Source organism: Perissodus microlepis, chromosome 10, assembly GCF_051167445.1.
Source record: "Perissodus microlepis isolate ML-2025 ecotype Zambia chromosome 10, ASM5116744v1, whole genome shotgun sequence".
Taxonomy (NCBI): domain Eukaryota; kingdom Metazoa; phylum Chordata; class Actinopteri; order Cichliformes; family Cichlidae; genus Perissodus; species Perissodus microlepis.
Genome location: NC_140470.1, coordinates 11,655,626 through 11,679,021, shown reverse-complemented (window position 1 = coordinate 11,679,021; position 23,396 = coordinate 11,655,626). Strand labels below are relative to the sequence as shown.

The 23,396-nt window shown below is 39.6% G+C and overlaps 3 protein-coding genes across 5 annotated transcripts; all 3 read right to left on the bottom strand.

The window, feature by feature from the left end:
- Positions 1-718: 718 nt before the first annotated feature.
- Positions 719-5,708, bottom strand: fam76b (family with sequence similarity 76 member B). 2 transcript variants are annotated; one of them, XM_084941992.1, is made up of 10 exons: positions 5,173-5,708; positions 3,757-3,821; positions 3,594-3,648; positions 3,303-3,458; positions 3,040-3,224; positions 2,874-2,924; positions 2,716-2,793; positions 2,478-2,610; positions 2,294-2,395; positions 719-1,907 (listed from the first exon to the last, which is right to left on the bottom strand). In XM_084941992.1, the coding sequence occupies exons 1-10, from the start codon at positions 5,257-5,259 to the stop codon at positions 1,818-1,820; spliced, it is 1,002 nt and encodes a 333-aa protein (XP_084798118.1). In that variant the 5' UTR covers positions 5,260-5,708; the 3' UTR covers positions 719-1,817. The 2 variants fall into 2 exon arrangements, with proteins under 2 accessions (XP_084798118.1, XP_084798117.1); XM_084941991.1 differs by having other exon boundaries at positions 2,478-2,613; positions 5,173-5,706.
- Positions 5,709-7,792: 2,084 nt separating this feature from the next.
- mtmr2 (myotubularin related protein 2) lies at positions 7,793-17,660 on the bottom strand. Of its 2 annotated transcripts, none has more exons than XM_084941989.1 (16): positions 16,813-17,660; positions 15,115-15,217; positions 14,994-15,017; positions 14,822-14,888; positions 14,643-14,737; positions 14,468-14,569; positions 14,076-14,180; positions 13,231-13,314; positions 12,995-13,144; positions 12,713-12,901; positions 11,690-11,875; positions 11,394-11,600; positions 11,221-11,313; positions 11,006-11,119; positions 10,652-10,828; positions 7,793-9,600 (listed from the first exon to the last, which is right to left on the bottom strand). In XM_084941989.1, the coding sequence occupies exons 1-16, from the start codon at positions 16,890-16,892 to the stop codon at positions 9,436-9,438; spliced, it is 1,941 nt and encodes a 646-aa protein (XP_084798115.1). In that variant the 5' UTR covers positions 16,893-17,660; the 3' UTR covers positions 7,793-9,435. The 2 variants fall into 2 exon arrangements, with proteins under 2 accessions (XP_084798115.1, XP_084798116.1); XM_084941990.1 differs by having other exon boundaries at positions 14,822-14,885.
- Positions 17,661-18,459: 799 nt separating this feature from the next.
- On the bottom strand, positions 18,460-20,709 carry cwc15 (CWC15 spliceosome associated protein). Its single transcript, XM_084941993.1, has 7 exons — positions 20,602-20,709; positions 19,783-19,924; positions 19,476-19,588; positions 19,272-19,372; positions 19,067-19,177; positions 18,827-18,954; positions 18,460-18,712 (listed from the first exon to the last, which is right to left on the bottom strand). Exons 2-7 carry the CDS (start codon positions 19,911-19,913, stop codon positions 18,583-18,585), a joined length of 714 nt encoding a protein of 237 aa, XP_084798119.1. The 5' UTR covers positions 19,914-19,924; positions 20,602-20,709; the 3' UTR covers positions 18,460-18,582.
- Positions 20,710-23,396: the final 2,687 nt, after the last annotated feature.

Genomic DNA, 23,396 nt, shown 5'->3' with positions numbered 1-23,396 from the left:
GGGAATCAGTGTTTACTGGAAATCTTTCAAGATGAATTCAAAACTTACTGGTCTTACGGTTTTCACTTTTTATTGTTCTAAAAATTAGAACAACTTGTGTGCACCAGATATTATTTATTTGTTCTCTATATCAGATGTCAAGTATTTGATACTACCTCTTTACAGGTACAGTCAATTCCGGTTTAAAATAAGAAGAATCTATCAACAGAATGCGAACAGTTGCAATGACTCTACGTCAAAACTATGAATTATTTTGAGGAATTGTCAACCAAAGTTGAACCAGTGTCAGTCTGTACTTTAATTTAATACCCAGCGATACCTCTGGGTGATGTTGTGATGCATTAAAAAAAAAAAGAAAAGAAAAGAAAAAAGAAATATGAAAAGCAAAAACAACAACACTAATCAAACCATTCAATCTTTTTTCCAGATGCGATTTTCATAATCACATCTGGAAGCTACTAAAAACATTACAATCCGTACAGATTTTTGCTTTGACACAGATGTGATTCCTCACTCAATGGACTCAAGCATTCTTCTTTCAGCTGTTCCATCTGCCTCCATCTCACCCTATCCCTTACCATCAGGTCTAAATTCAGTATCCTTTACCCAGTATATTCACTCTCCCTCTTTTCCACATGTTCATAAAGGTAAACTACTATGCATTAATAATAGAGGCCCGCTGAGTAATAAGTAAAATAAAAAGTCAAAGAGAACACCGTAACAGTTTAGCCAGTTTTAATAGTTTTAAAACACTTGGTTTGGAAAAAAGTACAAAAGTGATCCTGGACACCACAGTATGAAACCAGCCCAGTAATGTAGGGTGATAGGTGTGTTTGTTTAAAAAGCATCTTCTACAGACATGTTAATTTCAACTGGCCTTACCATACACATACTGTACTCACTAAAACAGATACAAGCAATAGTTTAAATACATTGGCTGACCCCGGTGATACATTTACAAGTGACTCTTAAAAAACTAATTAAAAGAGGGGCAGGGGAAGAAAAAGTCTGACCACAAAGCCATCCGGTATCTGGCAGTAAAATCATGCAGTATTACAATCGTTCCACTAAAGAGAAACAGCAAAGCACTACAGCTGTCACACAGTGAGTAACTGGGCAGCCAAGAGACGGCCTTTCTGAGTGCTCATTGGTTGGTTTTATGTTTATGAATCGTTATCCGAGAGATTTCTCTACTGTCGAGCAGCAGCTCAGTGGTCGCCTTTCCCACGTTTGCATACATTGTAAAGTTGCACATGGTCTCCGTTAAGGAGCATCTGTCTTCCACAATCGCGTCCATTTAGAAAAATATAACTAATTACTATTGAAGAAAACCCCAAAATGTGGGATATTCTCTTAGTATGTTGTGAGGAAATACAAAAAAAAGCTAGGAAATACAGTTGAATAAATAAAATGCATGACATCCATAAACATTAAGTGGCTGCATTGACAACGTTCTCCACATACTGTATGCACACCATGGTTTTTGTTTTGGCCCGGCAGTGTTGGATTTAAAAAACAAAACAAAACAAAAAACAAACAAAAAAAAAGAGGACTCCATCCTCCACCACATCCAAAGTCATATCCTATGATCCAGTGGAAAAGCCGCCAGAAAATATCTAAAATACGTTGATTTATTTATTTAGAGAAAGAAGGATTCTTTGATTTAACATTTCACTTCCATGTACAACATGGTCTCTGGCTTTTTACCAATTTAGAAGTAGTTGATGTCGATGGCAATGAGGAAACACAGGAGAGAGACTTTCACAGTGTTACAAAAAATGAAGCCGCTCTGTGTTGTCACCCTGGCCGGCCTATTGTTAGGGTAACAGTAGTGAACTTCCTGTCCGGTCAAACTTTTTTCCCTTGGAGAGGGCAGCCACTTGCTTCATCAACTCCCTGTTCTTAGCCTGTGGAAACAAAATACATAATGAGTTATAAATGTTGGCATATAGGGTTAAAAAAAAAAAAATCCAATTAGTAACATGCACACTTTTACACTGTTACACTTAGAAAATAACTATAAAGACAATTTAAGACCAACACGTTTGATGATCATGACGGAAATGGATCAGCTGACACAGTGAACCATCCCTTTATTATCATAATATTAATCCATTATAACCTTTACATCATTGCAGAACATAATTCCCATGAATTGTTTCTCTGGTGTATCAAATGGCTACATTACCACACCTACTGGAAACAGCTGGGCAATTAAAACTGACACAGGTGAAGACTAATACTAATGAGGAGTAAGAATCTGAAACCCTCAGTGTCACACATGTATTCCTACCTGCTGTTGCTCCATAGCTTCTTTGTGTGATTTCTCCATTTGATTCATCTTCACTCTCATATTTGACTCCTGGTACTGAAAGTCTGCTTTGAGCTCTGTGAGCTACGAGAGAATTTGGTCATTAGAAATCAACCCCTCAAACAAAGAAAAGCAAAAGCAGATCAGCTGAGGCAGATTAACCTACCTTTCGGTCCTTCTCAAGGATGGTCTGATCCCTCTGCTGCAGAAGTCTCTTCAGTGACATCACTTCCTCCTTCAGCTGGCTGATGAGAATGAAGTTGTCCGTTCCCCCTGAATCCATAGACTGGGTAATGGAACTACTGGAGGGAGAAGGAAATGAGCATGAAGCCAACAATGGAAACGGCATAAAGGAAAACATATGTAACCATAATATAGCACATAATGTGCTACATCTGTTGTACCTGTCCCCGTTGGATGGCTTCATCTCCAGTTTTGGTTTCTTCTTTGGAGTCTCCTTTTGGATTGAAGACGATTTATGGCTGCAGAGCAGATGAAAAAGGAAGTGTTCACTCTGGGAATAAAAACTCAATAAGAGCCTTAAATAAGAAGGCAGCTTTACCTCTGCTTCCACAGTCCCTGCTCCTGTTCAGGACTCAGGCTCCCACTCAGCCTGCAGCATATGACAGACACATAAAACATTTATGTGTTTTTTAAACTTGAAGGGCTGACTGAGCAGCCTGGGGACAAAACATGCGAGAAAAGAGGCGATACAACAGATGACATACTTGTGGTGAGAACTGCTGTGTCTGTGTTGGTGATGGTGATGATGATGGTGCGATCTGGAGTGGTGGTCTTTCTCATTCAGGGATGAAGAGTTGGAGGAACCAAAGCCCTTCCTCTGCTCCTTAGTCTTCTGCAGGACACGGCGGTAGGAAAGCGTACAGAGCCAGCACAGAAGTTTTCCATCCACCTGAAACAGGAGGTGATATTAGCTCATAAAACTTGCTACTAAACTGTACAGTAGACTGCATGCAATTCAGACTCTTACCTTTCTCCTCCCCTCCTCCTTACGGTCAAAGGCGCATTGCTGTTTGCATTGTTCGCAGGTCTGTGGAGGTCCATATTTCTTCTCTGAGTTAGTACAACGCTGGCACTTTGTCCCGATAAAAGCTGCAATAATGTTACAGTACTGGCAAGGTTTGGGCTGCAAAGACAAACAAACGAAAAATAAATAAATAAATAAATAAACAATAATAATAAAAAAGAAAATGCAAAAAGTGAAGCAGGACCTAGCAAATACAGCTGGTATTACAAAAAACAGGAGAAATTTGCTACTCACCGTTCCAAACTGTTTGACGTTCTGGGCACATTTCTTGCAGATTGTATTTGTTTTACTGCAAAGAATAAAGACCGGTTTCAAGCCAAAACAAGCTGCAATGAAATTCATTGAATTGGCGTGAATGAAAGCTGAACAAACATCACTGGGAGGTGAAACATCTCACCTTTCCTGCTGAAACTCAGATCTGCAGTATGTGCACTTCACTATTGGGTGAGCGATGCGACACTCCTGCAGTACAAAAACAAAGAAATATCATTTTGTGGCACACGACTGTCTGCTGGTGAATGGTGACAAACAAACAACACTACTGCGGTCTATTACAGTGGAAACTGCATTGCAGGTGGTGCGTATTGTACGCTGGCTACAACATCTGTGAAAACACCAATGTAAATTTTCTCTATACAAACCCAGCATAATGACACAGTAGGGTTTCCCATTGAGGGAAACAAAGGCATTATTAACAGAACAATCATGGTTTAACAGACTTTTTGTGACAATGTCTAGGTCTTAAAAAAATTAATTAAAAATAATCTTGAATGTATCAGTTAATCTAGTAGAGGTGGGGAGATCGATATGAACAGTGACTGTATTGACACCAAAGCCGGTATTGGTATGAGATTGATATAAGTGTTCCTTTAAGTTCATTATGTAGCCCTCTGAATTGTGCTAAATACATTATTTTTTGGAAATGAAAAAATATACCTCAAACATGCACAGTGAAAAATGTCTGAGCCTTTTTGTGTTGACTGTCATATCTATGTTACTCATATTCTGTTGTTTAAATGTGCTATAGAAGTTGACCCAAAGTGCTTTAGAGACAGGCACATTTATATCCCAGCTCTACAAAAGACCAAGTTTCAAAATCCATGAACAGCTGAAAGTTATGTTTTATTGTGTTAACTAATTATTGTGAACAGTAAAAACGGTTATTTAGTGTTCCTTAAAATTTGTTCAGAATTAGCCAAGTGAAGACTACTCATCTCATAAATCACGACACACTGCTCTTTCCTACATAAGCTACCTTTACAGGTTAAAAGTAACGGTACTGGTATCGGCCATGCTGGCTCTATATTTGGTTGGTATCGCACGGCACTAATGCAAAGAAAAGCCATGGCCTATGGAAGAAAACATCTAAAGGAAAAATCAGCCAGGTTTGCTTCAAGGTTTTCTCCATTTAAATATTTTTTTCCTTTGCCAATAAACGAACTCTGCTCCTCAGCTATAAACGAGAAAGACTACCAAACATGTAATCGACATTTTTTTTTTTTAAATTTACCGGGAACAAATATTCAACAGGTAAACATGTGGTATGGTTGTGTTGTTGCGCTTTAAATAAAGAGCACGATGTACAGAAGTGATCTAAACATGGTTACGTTAATACGGTTGCCTTCCAACTTGTTACATAATGTGAGCCTGTCTAACCTGCTACTTGTTGTAGCACCGTGACACCCCGGCGGCAAAAAAAAACAACAAACAAAAAACACCCGCACACTCCTTCACTCTTTCGTGTCGTGATTGTTTGATGATTCTTGTTTGCAAGCAGACTCTCTCTCTCTCACTCACACATACACTCCCAAACCTTGCACAGCTGCTGGCCCTGCGACAGCTCCTCGAAGGGGTACCGCTGGTTACACTTCGTACAGGCGTACAATGCCGTAGTTGCCATTCTCGCCCAACTAAAGCCAACGAGCTAGAAGCGGATATCGGAGTCCAGCGGTAAAGCGATTAACAGCGCGGTTTCCTTTCCTTTCTAACCGCTCGCTAACTGACAACCAGGAGCACACACCGTGTTGGCATCCAGCGTTAGCTAACGTTAGCTAGCTTGGCTATGTAGCGTACAGCAACACAGAAATAGCCTAGCTGGAGGAAGCAGGCGAAGAACAATAAACTCCAAATATCTGCGATCTTGCACTGCTCATACGTTTTCCAGCCAAGCTAACTTGTCAGCAGTCGTTAGTTATGCTGACACATAAGCAATCCATTAACAGCAATCTGGCGATTTGTATTAAGTTTCCGCTGTTCTCGCCAAGAAAGGTGTTTTTCCTTGTGTTTTCCTTCTCTCTTTTTGTATCAACGCCGTCGTCGTCATGTAACCGGAAGCGGCCGACGGCTCCCGAAGAAGAAAGGAAACCTATCGCGACACAACAGCCGCACGCGGGATTTAAGTTTGAAATCTGCAGAGCCAATCACGTGCCAGGATTCAGTTAACACGTTTTCTTCTTCTCACACGCTACACCCGGAGTGCAATGGAAATATAATTTTTAAACAAAGAATGGTATTTTTCAAAGAGTGATTCAATAATAATGTTGTCTTATTCGCTCCAATAGCCACTGTGTATGTTTAGCTATTAGGAACCTAAACAGTATCTGATACCTGTACTTCGAAACAGTTTTCCAGTCTTTCTATCCCAGACAGATGTCTCTATTCTGTTTAAAATAACTATTTCAGGTTTTTTGTATATATGCAAGTTGAACTACTGAAACTCAGTAGTTTGTATGGCCCCAAAAAAGGTTGCAATCGTGCCCGACAACATCGGGGCATGCCGCTAATGAGACAATGGATAGGGTCTTGGGGGATCTCCTCACAGATCTGGATCAGGGCATCACTGAGCTCCTAGACAGTGTGAGGTGCAAACTGCTGTCAGTTTTCACCTCACACTGTCCGTAGTCTGATGGACTAAAATTTAAAATCCCAGAAGTGTGCTGTTTGATTTATGTGGATTGGATTAGATGTGGACTGGATTTAGGTCAGGTGAGCATGAGGACCAGTCAATCATATTTATTCCGTCATTCTCCAGGAACTGCCTGCATACTTTTGCCACACGAGGCTGGGCATTGTTGTGCACCAATAAGAACCGAGGACCCACTGCAGCAGTGTACGGCCTGAACCTGCATCCTGGTACCCAATGGTAGTCAGGATGCTGTTGCCTAGCCTGCAGAGGCCTGTGTATCTTTTCATGAATTATCCTCACAAGACCATCACTGATCCACCACCAAACTGGTCATACTAATTGATATTACAGGCAGCATAACATTCATAACGTCCATGCTGGAAGAGTTGCAAAATATAAAACTAGTGAAAAAAAAAAAGTCAATGCCCATCACTTATAAAACCATTCCTGTTTGCAAACATAAATGGAAATACAGTATATCCAGTAGCAAGCTTGACTGATAGGGTTTCATTACATATTATTCTTTTCAGCTATGCTTTTACTGCATTGGCAGTGTATTTGGGATCATTGTCACGTTGAGAAATTAAGCTGTTGCCAAACGGATCCTTTCCAGTCACTGGATGTGATTCAGTCACAAACCAAAACAAAACCAATTTTAAAACGCTAATCTTAAACTCTACATCCTAAGTAAACAACTGAAAAAACACAAATATGTCAGAACTGTGGTCCCATTTCATTGTTTATTTATTTCTTATTACTGTTTTGTTAGTGGATCTCTTCCATGTTTTTTCCTCTCATAAATTCAATTACCCACTGTGCAGTTAGCAAAATCAGTGTTGTGGGTACTGATTTTTACCTTCTGTATGTTCAATGTTACAGTGCTTAGTCAACATAACAAGTTGATTAACACCCCCCCCCCCAAAAAAAACAAACAAACAAAAAAAACAAATAAAACCCAACAGATTGTATATAAAGACGTTCATGATTTGTCATTTTTGTATAGAAAGTGTAAAGTTTATACACCATGGTCTTTACTGGTTTGATCCACCTGTTGCAACCATAATGGGACTTGTGTCTTCTCCCAAATATGAACCAGGAATCTTTTGCTTGTTAAACATGTAAACCACAACACTATGGACTCACCCATGTAACAGTTGAGTACTACACGCGAAACCATCCCTATGAATTTTATACCTGCAAATTCTCAGTTTTAAAAAAGTGTCGCTCCACGAGTGCTCTGATTGTCTTACATTTGCAAGGTCTTCTATGAGTGAAGTGAGGTTCTTGATATTGTGTACTGGAACAACTAACCAATAAGTAAAAACATACATAAATTGAGATAGAGGAAATACCTTCAGTTGTAGTCTTTCTTGATGAAATTGTTCAACGCAAACAGAATTAGGAGACTTCTGGTTCACAAATAGCTGTTTGTATTGTAATTAATTACAAGCTACAAGCTTCTTGTATAGTATACACATGCATACATATGCACAATGCCTTTTTTAAAAAAAACAAAAAAGGCCAAAAGTTGACTACACAGCATCAGCACTTTTATTAAACTTTTTAACACATTGGCAGTTAAGAGTACAGTTGGATGTTCCTGATGCCTGCAGTATATCAATTTCCAAATTCAAGTGTTGATCTAATGAAGTGCATACAGGACTGCAGCCTCTTTGCAACCACATGGAATGGTGTCACTTAGACAGCTGTGCATTTTAAAAGGATTGCAACGATCAAGATCAGTGGCAGCCCTGATTTACATACAAATATAGCTGCATGAATTAAATGTAAAAGTCACATGAAGAATCTATTACTGGGTGACGGATGTCTTAATGCTAATATATAAAGATAAAACAGAGAGAATAAATGAATGTTTTCAGATTGTAATTTGGTATTAGGTTACCCCACAGTCACACTGTAAATTCCAGACTTTTATCCTTCTTAATTTACAGTAAAAGGCACTCTTTGTCCTATTTTTATGGAAAGATCAGAAATAGGGCTAGTGTTATTAGAGTTGGCTAATATCTGAAACACAAAACCGCAAAACCCAAGAAATTGACTGGAGGATGCTGCTGTTGTTAGCAACATGCTAATGTGACAAACCATACTGAATCCTTGAGTTGCAGCTTTATTGCAATTATTTGAATACGCAGCAAAAAGGCTACAGGCTGAAACAATCTGTACTGTTGCACATTGTTCTTTTGTCATTTTCCCAGTCATTCAGGACAAGGCACGGGTACTTATTCAAATTTGCAAAACTACATAAAAAGCCCATTATTTGTGTAGTTACACATTCTTCTGCCAAAAAGATTGGCTGATAATAGCTTTAAAAAGCCTCTGCGAGAATTGTTCCCATAGGACTCCTGGGACAAATGAGCTATTGCATAATCTTTGCAGCTTATTAATATTGCATGGAGACGCAGCTAATCAATTCACGACACAAGACAGAAGGTGTCTGCGAGTTATAAATACACATCTGGAACGAAAGATAATAAATAATGTTAAATAGTTAGAAAAAGGAAACTTACAAAACATAAACCACTTGGTGAGAGAAATGTCACACATGACAAAAAACGTTTGGTCTCAACAATCTAAAACGATTTGTAAAGCTAACCCTAACTGCTTTTTAAATGCACTCTATAACTACTTTTTTTTTTAATATCAGAAGAAGCTAACATCACAGCCCTTAAGCTACATTTCATTTTAATATTTAGCAACTCAACAATTTGTTTTAGTCCGTGTTTCCTTGTGCTAAAAATCACTTCTGCAGCACTGCATAGCCTCACGGTTCCTTCAGTTATAGTGCTTTCAAATCAATAGCAAGAAATGAGGCAAGTGTTCCTATAAAGTATATAAGGCATAAACATTTAGTGTACTTAAAACAAAACACTGATTGTAGGTAGGTCGATATGCTAAACAGTCCTCGATATTCTGGGTACGTATCCTCTCAACCTCAGAGGAGGAATACACATGGCTGTAGGCAGGTGGTCTGAGACAGACACTTCTGTTGCAAGCAGACTCTACATGACCTGTGAGAGATGCAAATACAGTAACAAATACTACTTATTCTGACTTTTGGTGGTAGTGTATCAAAGCGGCTGATTACTGCTGTATGACACCTTCTCACAAGTGCGGTTCAGCTTCTGTGACCGTCATGAGGGTTGAGTAGCGTCAAACAAAGGTCTGCACCGGAGTGATGGAGCGTGTGGGCGAGCCTGGCCGCTCAGAGGCGGAGGAAGCTGAGCGATTGGCCACCTCTCGCTGTAATTCGTCTACCCTTTTCTGCAGCTCGGCGCGCTTTGCTAATAGCTCCTTGTAGCGCTGATGAATTGGTTCCTGGTAAAAGGGAGGGAGAAAAAAAAAAAAGTTAATTGAGTAAAATTAAGTGCACGAGTGCCAACCTCTGCCCTATTCTCTCAACTTTTTCTCTGCATGCATTCCCAGTTCCAGGTGGACAGGGCAGGGACTCTTCATCTGGGATTACCTAGACCTAGACTGTGAATTTCCTCACGAAAGCTGTAGCTGGTACTTCATTCTTTCTTTTTCTTGCTCATCTACCTGCCTGCTACTATGCCACACATCACCTTAGTTTCCTCCCAGATTGAAGACATCCCACCTTCAGATCCTGGACGAGTCCCCAGTTTGTCAAAAACTGGTTCATAAGCCGATGACGAAGTGTGAACACACTGCACTGGGTGCTTTGTGCAACAATGTTAAGAACATCACACAGTCACATCCATTTATGCTCGCCTTTAAAGTGCAGGTAGCTTCTGCAGCATTCTCCTGAACAGCAGGTGTCACCACTCAGACAATACTGCCACATAAACGCTGATATTAGAGAAGTCAAAGTTTCCCAGAGTCTTATCTTTTCAAACTGCTGTAACATCTCCCTCTGTGAATCTGAGCTTCAGGAGTGATGTGTCAGTAAAACAGCACAACACACGACATTATAGAAACTGAGAGGTGCACAACTGGCAGAAATGGCCAGCGACAGTGGATGTGACATCAACTTTAGCCTCAGTGCCATTTGTGAGCCACTGCAATGGTGGGTATCAAACGGCCTTTGTGCAGACTTGTATAACTTTAATGCAAAACTAATGAGCTGTCAAAATCACTAAGATCACTCGTGTAGGGTGGGGATGAATCTGAAGGTATGTTTGGTGCTGTCAGTACAAAAACAACATAATGACACTGAAGAGAAACTAAGGTGATGCGTGGTGGCCAGTAGGTAGGTGAATGAGAAGCAGAATGGAGTGGCAGCCACACCTTCATAGTCTGGAAAGCGCCCAGGTGTTCCCAGTTGGCAAGTAGAGGAATGTACTGTGAGTATAGGGCAGCGATCATCACACAAGTGAAGTCCAAACAACAGCAAGTCTTCCTGACGTACCTGAGGTCTCATGCGTGGGTTCCAGCGAATGTAGTAGCCAACCCAAAGCTCCAGGTGGCGTAAGCTGACTGCTGGGAACAGTACATGGTTAGAGTAGTTCACATACAAAGGATTGGTGAAGTCCTCCAGCTGGCTGTTAATATATGACCACAATGAGACTGTCCTCTTGGGAATCTCCTGTAACAAAAAAGGAATGTGATTACACAAACCATACGAGTGAAAAACTCTAATTCATTCTTGTGCCATTTCTGATTCGTATTATGCTAGTTATTAAGCTATATTATCCCAAGTAAAACGATAATGAGAGGGGGGAAAAAAAAAACCATAAAATACCGAGAAACCAAATGAGCTTACTTCTTTTAACCTCTGCTGTTCACTGTTGCACAAGAATGTCCCAAACAGGCAGCTGTACAGGTGATCCAGGATGGTCACCAGGAAGTATTCATTAAACTCAAAGGCGGCAGGAAACTTTAATTTAAAAAAACAAAACAAAAAACAGCTTGATTGCAATCCTTGAAAGAAACTTTTCCTAAACATTTCAGAACCTTAACTCAATATGTATCACTTACCTGACGAGTTAACTGCCAGACACAATCAATAAACTGAATGAAAACAGGTGAGCGATCTGCGTCCGTGTGGTTCTTATCTCCGTGACCAATGCGCTGCCAGAAACAGGAGCATAAGGAATCAGTGATGAAACTAGACTTCCAGCTGGACCGAAGTGGAAAAATAATCAGTTTACCAGTTGGAAGCGATGACCAAAGCTCAGCCACTCTTTCTCAAGCAGCACTTCAAAGCCGCGAATGGTGCGGTAGTAACCATCCAACATGAGCATAGACAAGGAGGTGAGCTGAGCCGTGCGGTCCCAGCCGTCGCTGCAGTGCACCACAACTGACGTTTTCCCCGACTCCACTTTGTCTGCAATCCTCAGCGCTCCAGCCAGGATCAGCTACAAACACAGGACCAGAAACACACAAACCATTATCACTGCAATATTTTTACAATTTCCTTTCCCAACCGATGGGTCACTATGCTCACCTTGATGTGCTCAAGCCAATGAGTGGACTCCAGATTGGAGAGCCAGTGGGAGTCCTCGATATTGGGGTAGACAACTTCCTTCAGCTTGCGGAGCGACTCCCTCATCACGTGGATATTGTGAATATCCAAGAAAACCAGCTCAGCGTTTTGATAGGCATCCTCGCTTTCATATCCACCCCCTTTCATCTGTGGAAAAGTAGAGGATGCAGTGGTTACTAAGATCCACGGGGCACAGAACAGAAAAACAGATCCAGTTAAATTATTGCCAACGAGACAGTCCTGAATCAGTAGTAGTAGAAGCTACATTAAGCAGCAAGGTCACCACAGCAGGTAGAGTTTTTAATGCCGGATGCCTCCTGACGCAGTCCTAAAGGAGATTTGTGTCTCCAGCTGGAAACAAACCAGGGACCTTTTTGCTTGCCAAGTGAATGCGTTAACCACTTTAGGCACGCCACAATAGAAACTAGTGATCTTCTAGCTAAAGAGCTCAGATTTTACCTTACTGCTCAAATATAGTACTGATTGCATGTTTTAATTACTTTACTTTGCAAAGACAACACATAGTTAATACACTGTACCAGCTATAGGTTAAAAAACTCAAAACTGTGCTTGATGATGCACAGTGAATAATAAAAGACAAGAATCTAAATCTGGCTACGGCTCCATACGGGCCTCTTCATTTCTTGTTTATTTTTGGAATCTATTGGGAGATCTTTCATCCACGCTTTGAAACAAGCCTTGAATCAAACTTTGTTTCAGCTCTCTTTCCCCTTCCAATAATGCACATGAGATCACCGTTAAGGATAGCTACTCTCTTTGACATCATGAACATCCACGAGTAGAAAAAGACTGTCTGAAATGGACCATTGAGAAAAGTCTGAAGCCTGACCTTTTGGCTCACTGGGATTACTATTATTGTTATTGTTATTATTTGAAGCTTTGGCCATGTTTAACATATGTATCAATCACTATAACCCAATGTAAAGTGGGTCCCATTAAATAAATATAATTTAGAAAATGGACCTTGTTGGCAGCAGCGTTGACGCTCGGTCTGGCATCAAAAATGAAGAGTTTATGTGACTGAGCATTAGCATCCATGATCGCCTGCAGGTATTTCTCATCCTCTTTGCTGCGCTTCCCGTTCACCCCAACCATTGGCTGACTGCAGCGTGTCACTGTTGCCTGGCTCTCTGGATGGATCCATGACAACACCTTTAAATAATGTGTAGCAGAATATCAGCACAGACTGTCCTGCAAGCCGGGCGCACACACAGACAATTATAGTATCGCTGAAAAATCACTCACCGGTATCCTTCCCTTTGCTCGGAAGGCAGCGACTCTTTTCAGCTCCTCGTCTGGTATGTTAACAGGCACTGCCAGTGTTGATGGGTACGTGTCGCACAGCTCATAATGATCGTTTACTTTAGTTATCCTCCAGCTTTCATTGGGTATACCCTTGACAAAAAAAAGAAAAGACATAAGTAACCGGTTTTATGAGTGTACTTTAACATTTAACAAAGCATTCTGCATAACTTAAGTACCTGTCTTTTATACTCTGAGAGAGCATCATACACCTTCCATCCATTTTCAGGAAACACCTGCCCATATTCAAAGGCAAAGATTTGCTGTGGAGAGTGGAGGAGACATTTTTCAGTTGGTTGTACACAAAAAACAGTTTGTGCAATTTGTACAATTCAGTATCTTATGTAACCATCTTTAAGAGCAACAATTTGAAGTAATCATTTTCTGTATGACGTTATCAGTGTCTTGCATGATGGTGGAGGAATTTTAGCCCACTGTTCTTGAACACATTGCTTCAGGTCATTGAGGTTTACAGGTATTTGTTTAGGCACAGCATTTCAAATGGTTTGAGGTCTGGACTGGCCATTATGTTTTACATTTGCAGCTGTGCTTGGGATCATTATCTTATTACATGACCCAATTAGGGCCAAGCTTTAACTGTTGAACAGATGGCTTCACATTTGACTCTAAAATACTTTAGTTCTTTGGCTCTCCTCCACAGCGTGTCTTTGTCCTATCTTCCTCCCCTAACCCCTAACTGGTCACGGGTGATGGCCGCCCCTCCCTGAGCCTGGTTCTGCTGGAGGTTTCTTCCTGTTAAATGGGAGTTTTCCCCTTCCAAATGTTGCCAAAGTGCTTGCTCATAAGGGGTCATCTGATTTTTGGAGTTTTGCCTGTATTATTGGAGGGTCTTTACCTTATAATACAAAGTGCCACGAGGCAACTGTTGCTGTGATTCGGTTCTATATAAATCTAACTGAATTAAAATTGAACTTAGTTTTTCAGAGGACTACGAATATGTGTTTCCCGGTACTGTATGTGCAGGGCTATACAGTCAGCAACAGCATTACTGGGCAGTACTTACCAGCCCATTGGAAACAGGAAAAGCGAATTTCATCAGCACTTCAAAAATGGACTTCCTAAGGGTGTCCTCCATCTGTTTGTGTGCAAATCGTAGATTACGCACATCCTGTAGAAATGCAGAGCAACAAATCATGGAAAAACTCAAGGGCTAGCAGCTGTATGCAAGTATCATTTCATCACAGTCAAGCGTTATTACCAAGAAAGGTAACGTAGAAGTAGATCTTTGTAAAACTTCACTATTTCTTAATGGGCTATCTCTGGCAGAGATTACACAGCTCTGTCTCTGCTTCTCAGTTGAATAACTGTAAACTACTTGGCTATTTTGCAACTTAGTGATTCTGTAAATCAAAAATAAAAGCAGTAATTCTTTACAACTTTCACAAGCTTACTCACTTTGCACACCAGCCCATAGGACACATCACGACTCGAAGCGTTTCCAATCCTTTCCACGCGACTCACCACCCCAAGTGGCAAGTCCAACATAAATGTTGAGTCCTGGAAATCAGCCAGACATTAACAAAAAAACATAAATCTTCAAAATACAAATTAAAAATAATCAATAACATACCCTGTCCATAGATTTAAAGAATAGCCTGTAGTTGGTGACAGTCACAGTTCCCCTCAGTGCTCCAGTGAAAGGACAGAAGTAGGTGACATCTTGGGCTATGAATAAAAACAAGAGGATAAAGGTGATGATGCATTTTTGCTGTTTTGATGGGCTGTAATTGCAGATGAAAGGAAACCTACCCATGTCTTGCACGGTTTCATTTGGAAGCAACTGCGGTTCTTCTTTGTCTGAATCTCTGATGGCCTGCTGGAAACATATCATCCACTTTAGTTCTGAGTGGTCTCTTGACTGGAAATGTTACTCAAACATATAGGATAGGATGGGTAAAATTAAATGTGTAAAATCATCTACCTTGGCAGATATTTTGGGCTTGACCTGCAAAAAGAAGAGGAGAGCCACGCTTCAGTTTTTAAATTAAAGAAAATATTTGAATAGAAAAATAATAGTGGTGAAACATATGCAGGTCACTAACCCTGAGCTCTGGGGAAAACTCTGCAGAGGTGGACACAGAATCCGAGGACATAGCAGATGGTGGTTTGGCCTGGGCAGAGCGGTCAGAGCGAGAGGTGGAAGTGCTGGTGGAAAGTGACATCACAGAAGTGAGAACCATTTATTAGGTGCAGTCTTTTCTTTTTTGGGGGGAGTTTTTTTTTTTTTTTTTTACGTATATGTAATGACAGAAGACTCAGTGACTAAAAAAAACAGAGACATCTGTTGAGATTGGCCCTTTTTTTTCAGACTGAGAAAAAATTTGTCAAATGTATATTTTTCATTTTCCAGATCCACTCTGATGGATCTGGGCATGCACATTGCCCTCAAGGAGTCATATAACTGAGGTTAAGTTTAAAATTATACAGGATACTAACACTAAAAATGCAAAAATGTAAGATTTTAAAACAGATTACAATTCCAGCAGCATGCTCATCACCCGGTGACATCAGGGCGAGGGGTTAGTGTCTTGTGTCGGACTACTGATTTCACCATGTGCACACGTACCTGACCTTGCAATACTACTCACATGGAATGAGCTACTAATCCCTTTCTCATTTCTCTTAATAGTTTTTCTATATTCATTTGTATGTTCAAAAAATATTACCTTGGAACAGCTGCATTTTTAAGTACCTCTGAGCATATCTTAAACTTAATCTGAATGATCAGACTCCTACTTTATATGCATGCCTATAAAGTAATTGTCAGAAATGAAAAATATACATATACTTGACTAAACTAAATTATGTTCTCAGTTATAATTAGAATATCATCTGGAAACTCCAGAATTTTGATCTATCTGTATTAGACTAATGGTGTTTTTGTGATAAAGCTTGTCATGTTTGCTCAATCCAACATGAAAGCTGAATGAGATTTTATTTTCATTTTTCAACTAAGAATTTTATGTCAAAAAGCTATTCTATATGTTTTATTTTGCAATACTATAAAATACAACTATACCGCAAAAGAAAGTGAAACTAGTTGTTTTTGTAATGAGATTTTTATTTACATATTTATTTACTGTATTTTAATTAACCCATATTGAGAGGGATTTTTTGTGTTTTGTTTTTTTAATTGCAGATCCCGATTCAATTTTATGGCAAAAGGAGCCAGTGAAAACTTCAGGCTTTTATTTATGTCGAAGGAACTTCTTTTTTAATCCATCTTCAAAAATATCTGATATACGAAACTAAAACGTTACAGATATATATTAGATATATCCAAACCACAACATTTTGAGGCAAATCAGACGTGGCTGTGAAGAAAATGTTCTAAAAATATTTCATGATTTGAGAAAGTGTTTTTAACTTGTCTGGCCCACACGAGCGCAAACTGGGCTCTATGTTGTCCATGGACTGAAATAAGTTTGACAGTGTTTGGGCAAACGCTCTACTACATCGAGGCTCTGTTAGCTTCCGTTTGACATTTCTATCACAGCCTGAGTGATTACTGGAGCGGATCGATAAAACTGCGTTGTCCTAATTTACAGTTTAAGCTGCGTTGGTCTCGTAGCGCTCGTAGGACACCGTCACTGGTGGATAACATTAGTCACAGCGGAAAAGCTTACAAGAAGTGTACTGAAGTTAGACACGCTTAACTTTAGCTATAAAGCCTTAATAACTAACCCCTGCCGATAGTGTCAAAACTTTTGGTTAGCTTAAAAGGCGGTGTGTTTAGCTACCTGGACAATGAATCTACACTCGGCTGTCGGGAAGAGGAGCGCTTCGAGCCCAAGCTGTCGACACTCCCGCTCTTCTCCATGTTCTCCTTCTTCAAGCGTTTGGATAACCGGTATTGCGAGTCAAGACTTTACCGCTAAAGAGCCACTGAACGCTTTTAAATCCCTCCTCCGAGTGAAGCAAATCCCCACAAACAAAAGGAAGCTGCCATCTTTTCCCAGAAGCCTCCCAATCCCCGTCACAGGCAGGATCGTTGGAGGGCGCGCCCTCTGCTGTCTCTCTGTGGAACTACAACTGATCGCGTGCAATGCGTTTCTCTCGTGCCAAACCTCTGGCTACGCAGTAGAAAGTGGATGACAGGATAATGCTTATTTTAATGAAAACGTACACATTGTCTAATTATCCACCCAACGTCCACATGGGTAATGTCACTGCCTTGGGTCCATAATAATGAATGCTGGAATAATGAAATGGCTAAAGTGCAGTAAAATAAACTTTAGTACTGACAGTAACTTACATCGTGTTTACATTCGTGTTAATGAAAGACTTAATGCAAGAACAATAGAATTTCTGGCATTACTTTACTGCTACTTTCTATTGAATGAGATGAAGCTGATGATCAAATGCAAAATGGATTTTAGACAAGAAGTCTACTGTATGCAGCTAGGTTTAATAAGAAGGGAGAAGCTGCATCTGCATGGAAATACACCAAAATTAAATGTGCTCAAATTGTTCAACAATTCTGCATAATTACAGACAATTCATTAAATGAGTAATAAACTGGGAATATTCTAATCTTGATGAAGTGGAACATGTAGTTCGGATAAGATTAACATAAAACTTGCACCTTTATTTTACTGGAAAGTTTTGTGTGCATATGATAACAGTATCCTGGTGACTGGTGTGCTGTTGATTTTTCAGTCTGTTTATTTTTAAGGGTTCATAAAGCAGTTTAATATGAAGACACTTTATTGAAAAAAGAATTCCACAAGAAATGTGACAGACTGACAGGGTGTATTGTGCCTTTGGGATGTGCCTGATTTAGACTTCTGCAGGAAATCCAAGTTGTACCTTCTACTGCAACCGAAACCCGTCTTAACTCTACACTGTAACCTTCCATGTCATTCAGTTGTTGCAGTCTGCATCGACCTGAGATGTAGCTATATTTCTTGAGAGGTGCAGATCAGGTTGCGGTGTAGGGTTAAGAAGGCTTTCCGGTTACGTTACGATTTCCCACAGAAGTCTAAATCAGGCTCCAGCGCCCCTGTGCCCTTGAATAAGATAAGCAGGAAAAAGTCAATGACAGATGGCTGCATAAAGAACTAAAGACTTGACTGCAGATCTCTACACTGTTTAGAATGAAATGTTTGTGTGCGTGGAGCGGCTAAACAGAAGGAAGATATTTCCTTCTGATGGTCTGACTGGATCCTAATCTAACTGCATTTGTGGAGATGCTAGGTTATATAATCTCTACCAGCTGAAAAAAAACCCCAAAGAAAATAAATGTCTGGTAACATTTTAAAACTGCACTTAACTTTTGACAAATTTCACTCAAAGGATGTCACGTTGACACATTTATATACAGCATGACTGTACAGATGGATACGTGGTTAATAGCATGGATAGATGGATGACTGTACAAGTATTAATCAAGTTCTATACAGAGTTTATTTGAAAAACCATGTACCCTCTGCAACAGAGGGGAGAGGAAGGAGACCAAACACATTTGATAATAAAAACAAAAACAATACAAATGACACAGAGGAAGTCCTCTACTTTACATATTTCTCCATAAATTTCTTGTGAAATTCAGAGCGCAGTGTGTCATTGACAAAGCGTTTCTCCTTCCGTGCCTCGTCCACTCCTTTGGCACAATTCTTGAACACTACGTCATCATCCCACCTTGAATAATATTAAGAAATGAAATCAAGATTAGATTTAAGAGGTCTTTTTCCCAAATACAAACCTCATCCTGTGTTTTTACTGTGTGTGACTGTATGTATAAGTGAGACATACCTTCTCTTGACTCTGAATGAATTTTGGTTCTGGTTCTGTTGCTGCTGTCCAGCCAAATTAATCAGTGGATTGCCGCTCAAGATATTTTCCATTCGAATTCTCTCCTCCTCTGCCTTTTGCTCTCGCTCCTAAGATGGAAAAAATAATATTTTACTGAATATAAAGAAGTAACATTTCTTATGTTCAAATGTAATATCTTATTTCAGTTAGTGCAAAGAGAACAGCCTAAAACAAAGTTACTTTGCGTTCTTGCTCTTCAGCACGCTCTTTTTTAATCTTCTCCAATTCAGCCAAAAGAGCTGCGGTGTCATCATCATCACTATCTTCATCAGAGTCCTCGTCCTCATCATCCTAATAAAATAAAAATAATTATTAAGGGAGATTAATCAGTACTAATCACCATTCAAGTTAATTGCCCAAAATGTCTTGCATTGCAGACACTCACATCAGTGAGAGGATCATCAGCATCAAGGTTAGCAGCTGGAATCTGATCCAGTCTTGGCCTCTTTGAAGATGATGAAGAAGAAGATGATGATGTGGTGTGCTCTGGAAAAAATAAGACCAACATAATGCTATATGTGAGAAAATAAATATAATCTAAAATATATGTTACATTAACAGGAAGTCTAATTTCTGCAGAAAGACCAACCTCTTGGCCCCCTCTCTCTGGTCTTTTCACGTACTGCTACCCTCTCCCTCTCCTCCAGCTCTCTGCGAAAGTCACGGGCACGGACCTCCTCAGGGGCATCCTGGGTAGGCTGCCTGCAGAAGGGAGAACATTTGCAGATTAATAAACTCTAATGTTCATCCAGAATGCTTTCTGGAACACTTTCACCACTCTCACAGTGAGCAGACAGATGATGCAGTAGGAACTGATCCGAAAGCATCTTTCCTTCTAGCTAACCAGCCATCAGATCAAGCAATGATGAAACTCCATTCACATTTGATCGTCTGACCTGTACTTGATCTTTGTGTGACCTGGAAGATCTCGACTGGAGTACTGCTTGGAGAGAGCACTCAAATCACCTTCTCCTTTACCCCTCCCTCCTCTTGCTGGCTCAAATGTTGGTCTTGCAGCTGTAGTCATCTTTGATGGCTCTGCAATTGGGCACAGGGGACATTAAAACTATCAAACAGATGGAAAAGCTGTAAGCAGTAAAAGCAAAAAAAGTCACGGTGTCCATTATCAAATTGCAGTTCCCTACAACACAACAGGCGTTTACTCCACTTATGTGTTTTATAGAAAGTCAGAAGGCTCATCTTTTTGGTTTTTAGACAAGCTGGTACAACAATACCCTTTCCCAAATATCAACCATCCATTCATTAAACCTCAGTGGTGATCAAACCGCTTATAGTTTGCATGTGTTTCCATGTTAGCAACGTAAATAACATTTGAGAGGCATTTAGATTACAAGTTACGTAATCTTCCTAATAAATATCATTTGTTCACATGCTAAAACTCCAGGTCAATCAATTAAACCTATAATTAACAATTCTCTGATTAAACTGCGACTGTGGCATTTTAAACACTTCTTTGTAGGATAAGTATCAGCTGCCAACAGGCAAGTAAATGAAAAGAACAAATTAGCCTGCTAGCTGCTAAAGCTAAAACGTTGCTTCCTATAAAAGCCGATGAGGTTGAAAACGACAGTAATTCGAGCCGTCGGTAACACGGATAATGTTTCAGAGAAGTGATATTACAGCCAAAAATAAAGGAAATAAAAAAAATCCATTAAGCAGCATTTAAAAATTAGGTTTAAAGCAACAACACTTACAAAGCCGCTACCACACGACGAAAGGAACGCCGATACAACAATCAACGTCACTTCCGGGAAAAAAAAAGATGTGTTCAGGAACACTCAGAGAAAATAGCGTGCGAAATATAAGACATTTTAAACCTCTTACGTCTCAACACAGCGTTGACACGACTAGGGTGTACACGTATAACTTAACAAATATGCTACAGCCTCTCCAAATTTTATTTTGGAAACCACCACTTCCAAAAGACTGATAGACTAAACTGACTAAAGGGGCATCAGCGGAGGAGTGACCTGTCTTCTCAATAGTGCCTTGTGTTACAGTGAAGTAGTGATGTGTCGGTCACGAACGAAATGGCTCGTAGTGAGCCGGATCTTTGACGTGAACGACGCGAGCCGCGGGGTTTTTCTTTCCTTCTCTCACCCTCTCTCTCACACTTTTTTCCGCTTCACTCTGCACTCTTTGTGCTTTGCGCTGGGCAGAGGGGGGAGGGGCGGTAGTTACACTCTCAGTAGCACAGGAACAGAGCGGGAGGGAGAGAAAGAGAAAGCGAGCCAGGGACAACAACGTCACATTAGAAAGGTATAGTAATCATCCACAACTATTTTCAGTTGCGGATGATAAAGGATTCAGAAAGTTTATTCATGCAGGCCTATATGACAGAGAATATGCATCTTCTTTTTGTTTTCATATTTTAATTTATATTTAATTGTGTTGTGGTTTGCCGCGTTTTGTGTTGTTTCATTTTAAATTTGTTTAAAAGGAAAAAGCTGAAAATTTAAATAGTTAAAAGTTGAACTGTGACTAGTTGGTTTTTGTATCATATGATTTATTTATTACATTTTATGTGGAGTGAATAAATAAAAGTATATTTACGGTGGCCCCTAGAGATAAAGCGCGTACAAACTTCAAAACACATACAAACCCTGAAGCACATACAAACTCCAAAACACGTAAAAACTCTAAAACAGTAAAAACACAACAGAAGTGCTCCAGAATGCTAGGCGGAGTGTTGAGCTTTTGTTACCTACAGGCTACCCAAGCCAGCAAGTACCAATGACCGGATTTGGTGTGTGGTAGTAACAGGTAAATGAACATTTTTTTTTTAAATTATTTGAATATATATGAGTGCTTGTGTATACATACACAAATAATACACATATGCTTTCAATCGTGTAATTTAAGTGATCTAGGTAGCTCTGTTTTGAAGTTCAGTTAACGCTAGAAATGTGTTTTGGAGTTTGTACGTGCTTTGGAGTTGTTACGTGCTTTTTGGAGTTTGTATGTGTTTTGTCTCTAGGGGCCACTGTATATATTTATATGTAATATATATGTATATATAAATAAAACCACTTTTTTTACATTAGTAATTCCTTTTGTGCATAATTTTATATTATTGTTAATAATAAATTAATTAAAGCAACAAAACAACCTGAAGAGCCAGTTCGGAGCCGAAAGAGCCGGCTCTCTAAAAAGAGCCGGAAATCCCATCACTACAGTGAAGGAGTTAAGGGAGGATGCTGTTAAGTGCAGGGCTTAAACAGATGCGTAGAAGGTGCATTCAAAGCACAACCTCCCTGTAATGGTATCACAAACAACTCTCACACAGTACATTCAGTAGTTTTGGAGTAGTGTTGCTACACTCACCAAAATTGCTACTGCTATTCTTATTATTAGTAGTAATACACCTTACTTATGTTGAAAAAGACACACAGTTTTAACGTTGGCCCCTTTATGTGTGTGACATGCATTTTAATGACACAAAAAATGTTCACTCCTTCATTACTAATTATACACATCATTCACCACTTCGATGGTTTCTGTTTTATCTCGATACTGTTCTGTGAGAGAACCAGGAAAAGAAGTGGTTCTACTGGATTCCACTTAACGTTCAAATATTTTCTGTCTAAGCAGCAATACTTTTATTTGTATTTTTATTGTATCTTTATTTTGAACATGTTTAAATAGACAAACAAGCAAATCAAAACTAAAGGAAAACAAAACAATAATAATTATAAATAACTTACATGTTCAAAAAGGAGTAGGAAAAAGCATAAGCTTATTTAATCCCACCACCTTTCCACAATTTAGTAACTAATAGTCAACACTTTTTCTTCCTGTTCATGCACTACCCATCATAAATTCTTCCTTACAATTTGTTACATGTATTTGCTTTTATAACCTGAGTAACACGTCAAAAGATATGCAAATTTACAGATATATATACTTATACTTGTGCACCCACACACACACATCCCTATTGTGAAACTTTACAAACTGAAGTATAGAAACGGGGAGAAAACTGGAAAAATAAAAAAGAATGACACAGTTACAAAAAAAGTTAAACATTTTCATGGCATCTTTACAGGTTTTGAGTTAGCCTCAGTGAAAGAAAGCGAATACCCTTACGTTTAAAAACCTGAAAAGTAAATGGATCAGTTCTTATATACTGGCTTCTGCTCTACCTGAGCACTCAAAGGACTTTATACAATATGTTTATTCACACATAGAGTACTTCCTGTCTAACACTCACACTCCAGTGAACACACTGGAAATAACTCAGGGTTCAGTATCTTGCCCAAGGATGCTTTCGGCATGCAAACTGGAACAGCCAGCAATTCAACCACCAACCTGCTGTATACCCTATGAGCCACAGTCATTACAAGAACTAAAAACCACATTAATTTCTTTTGCACACAGAGTCCCCCGTACACCCACAGACCAAAATGTGAATATTTCAGTTTATTAAAATGTAAAGTAAACATCAAATAATGAGGTTAAGCTTTTCTCTGTGCCCTTTTATTTTCACTGG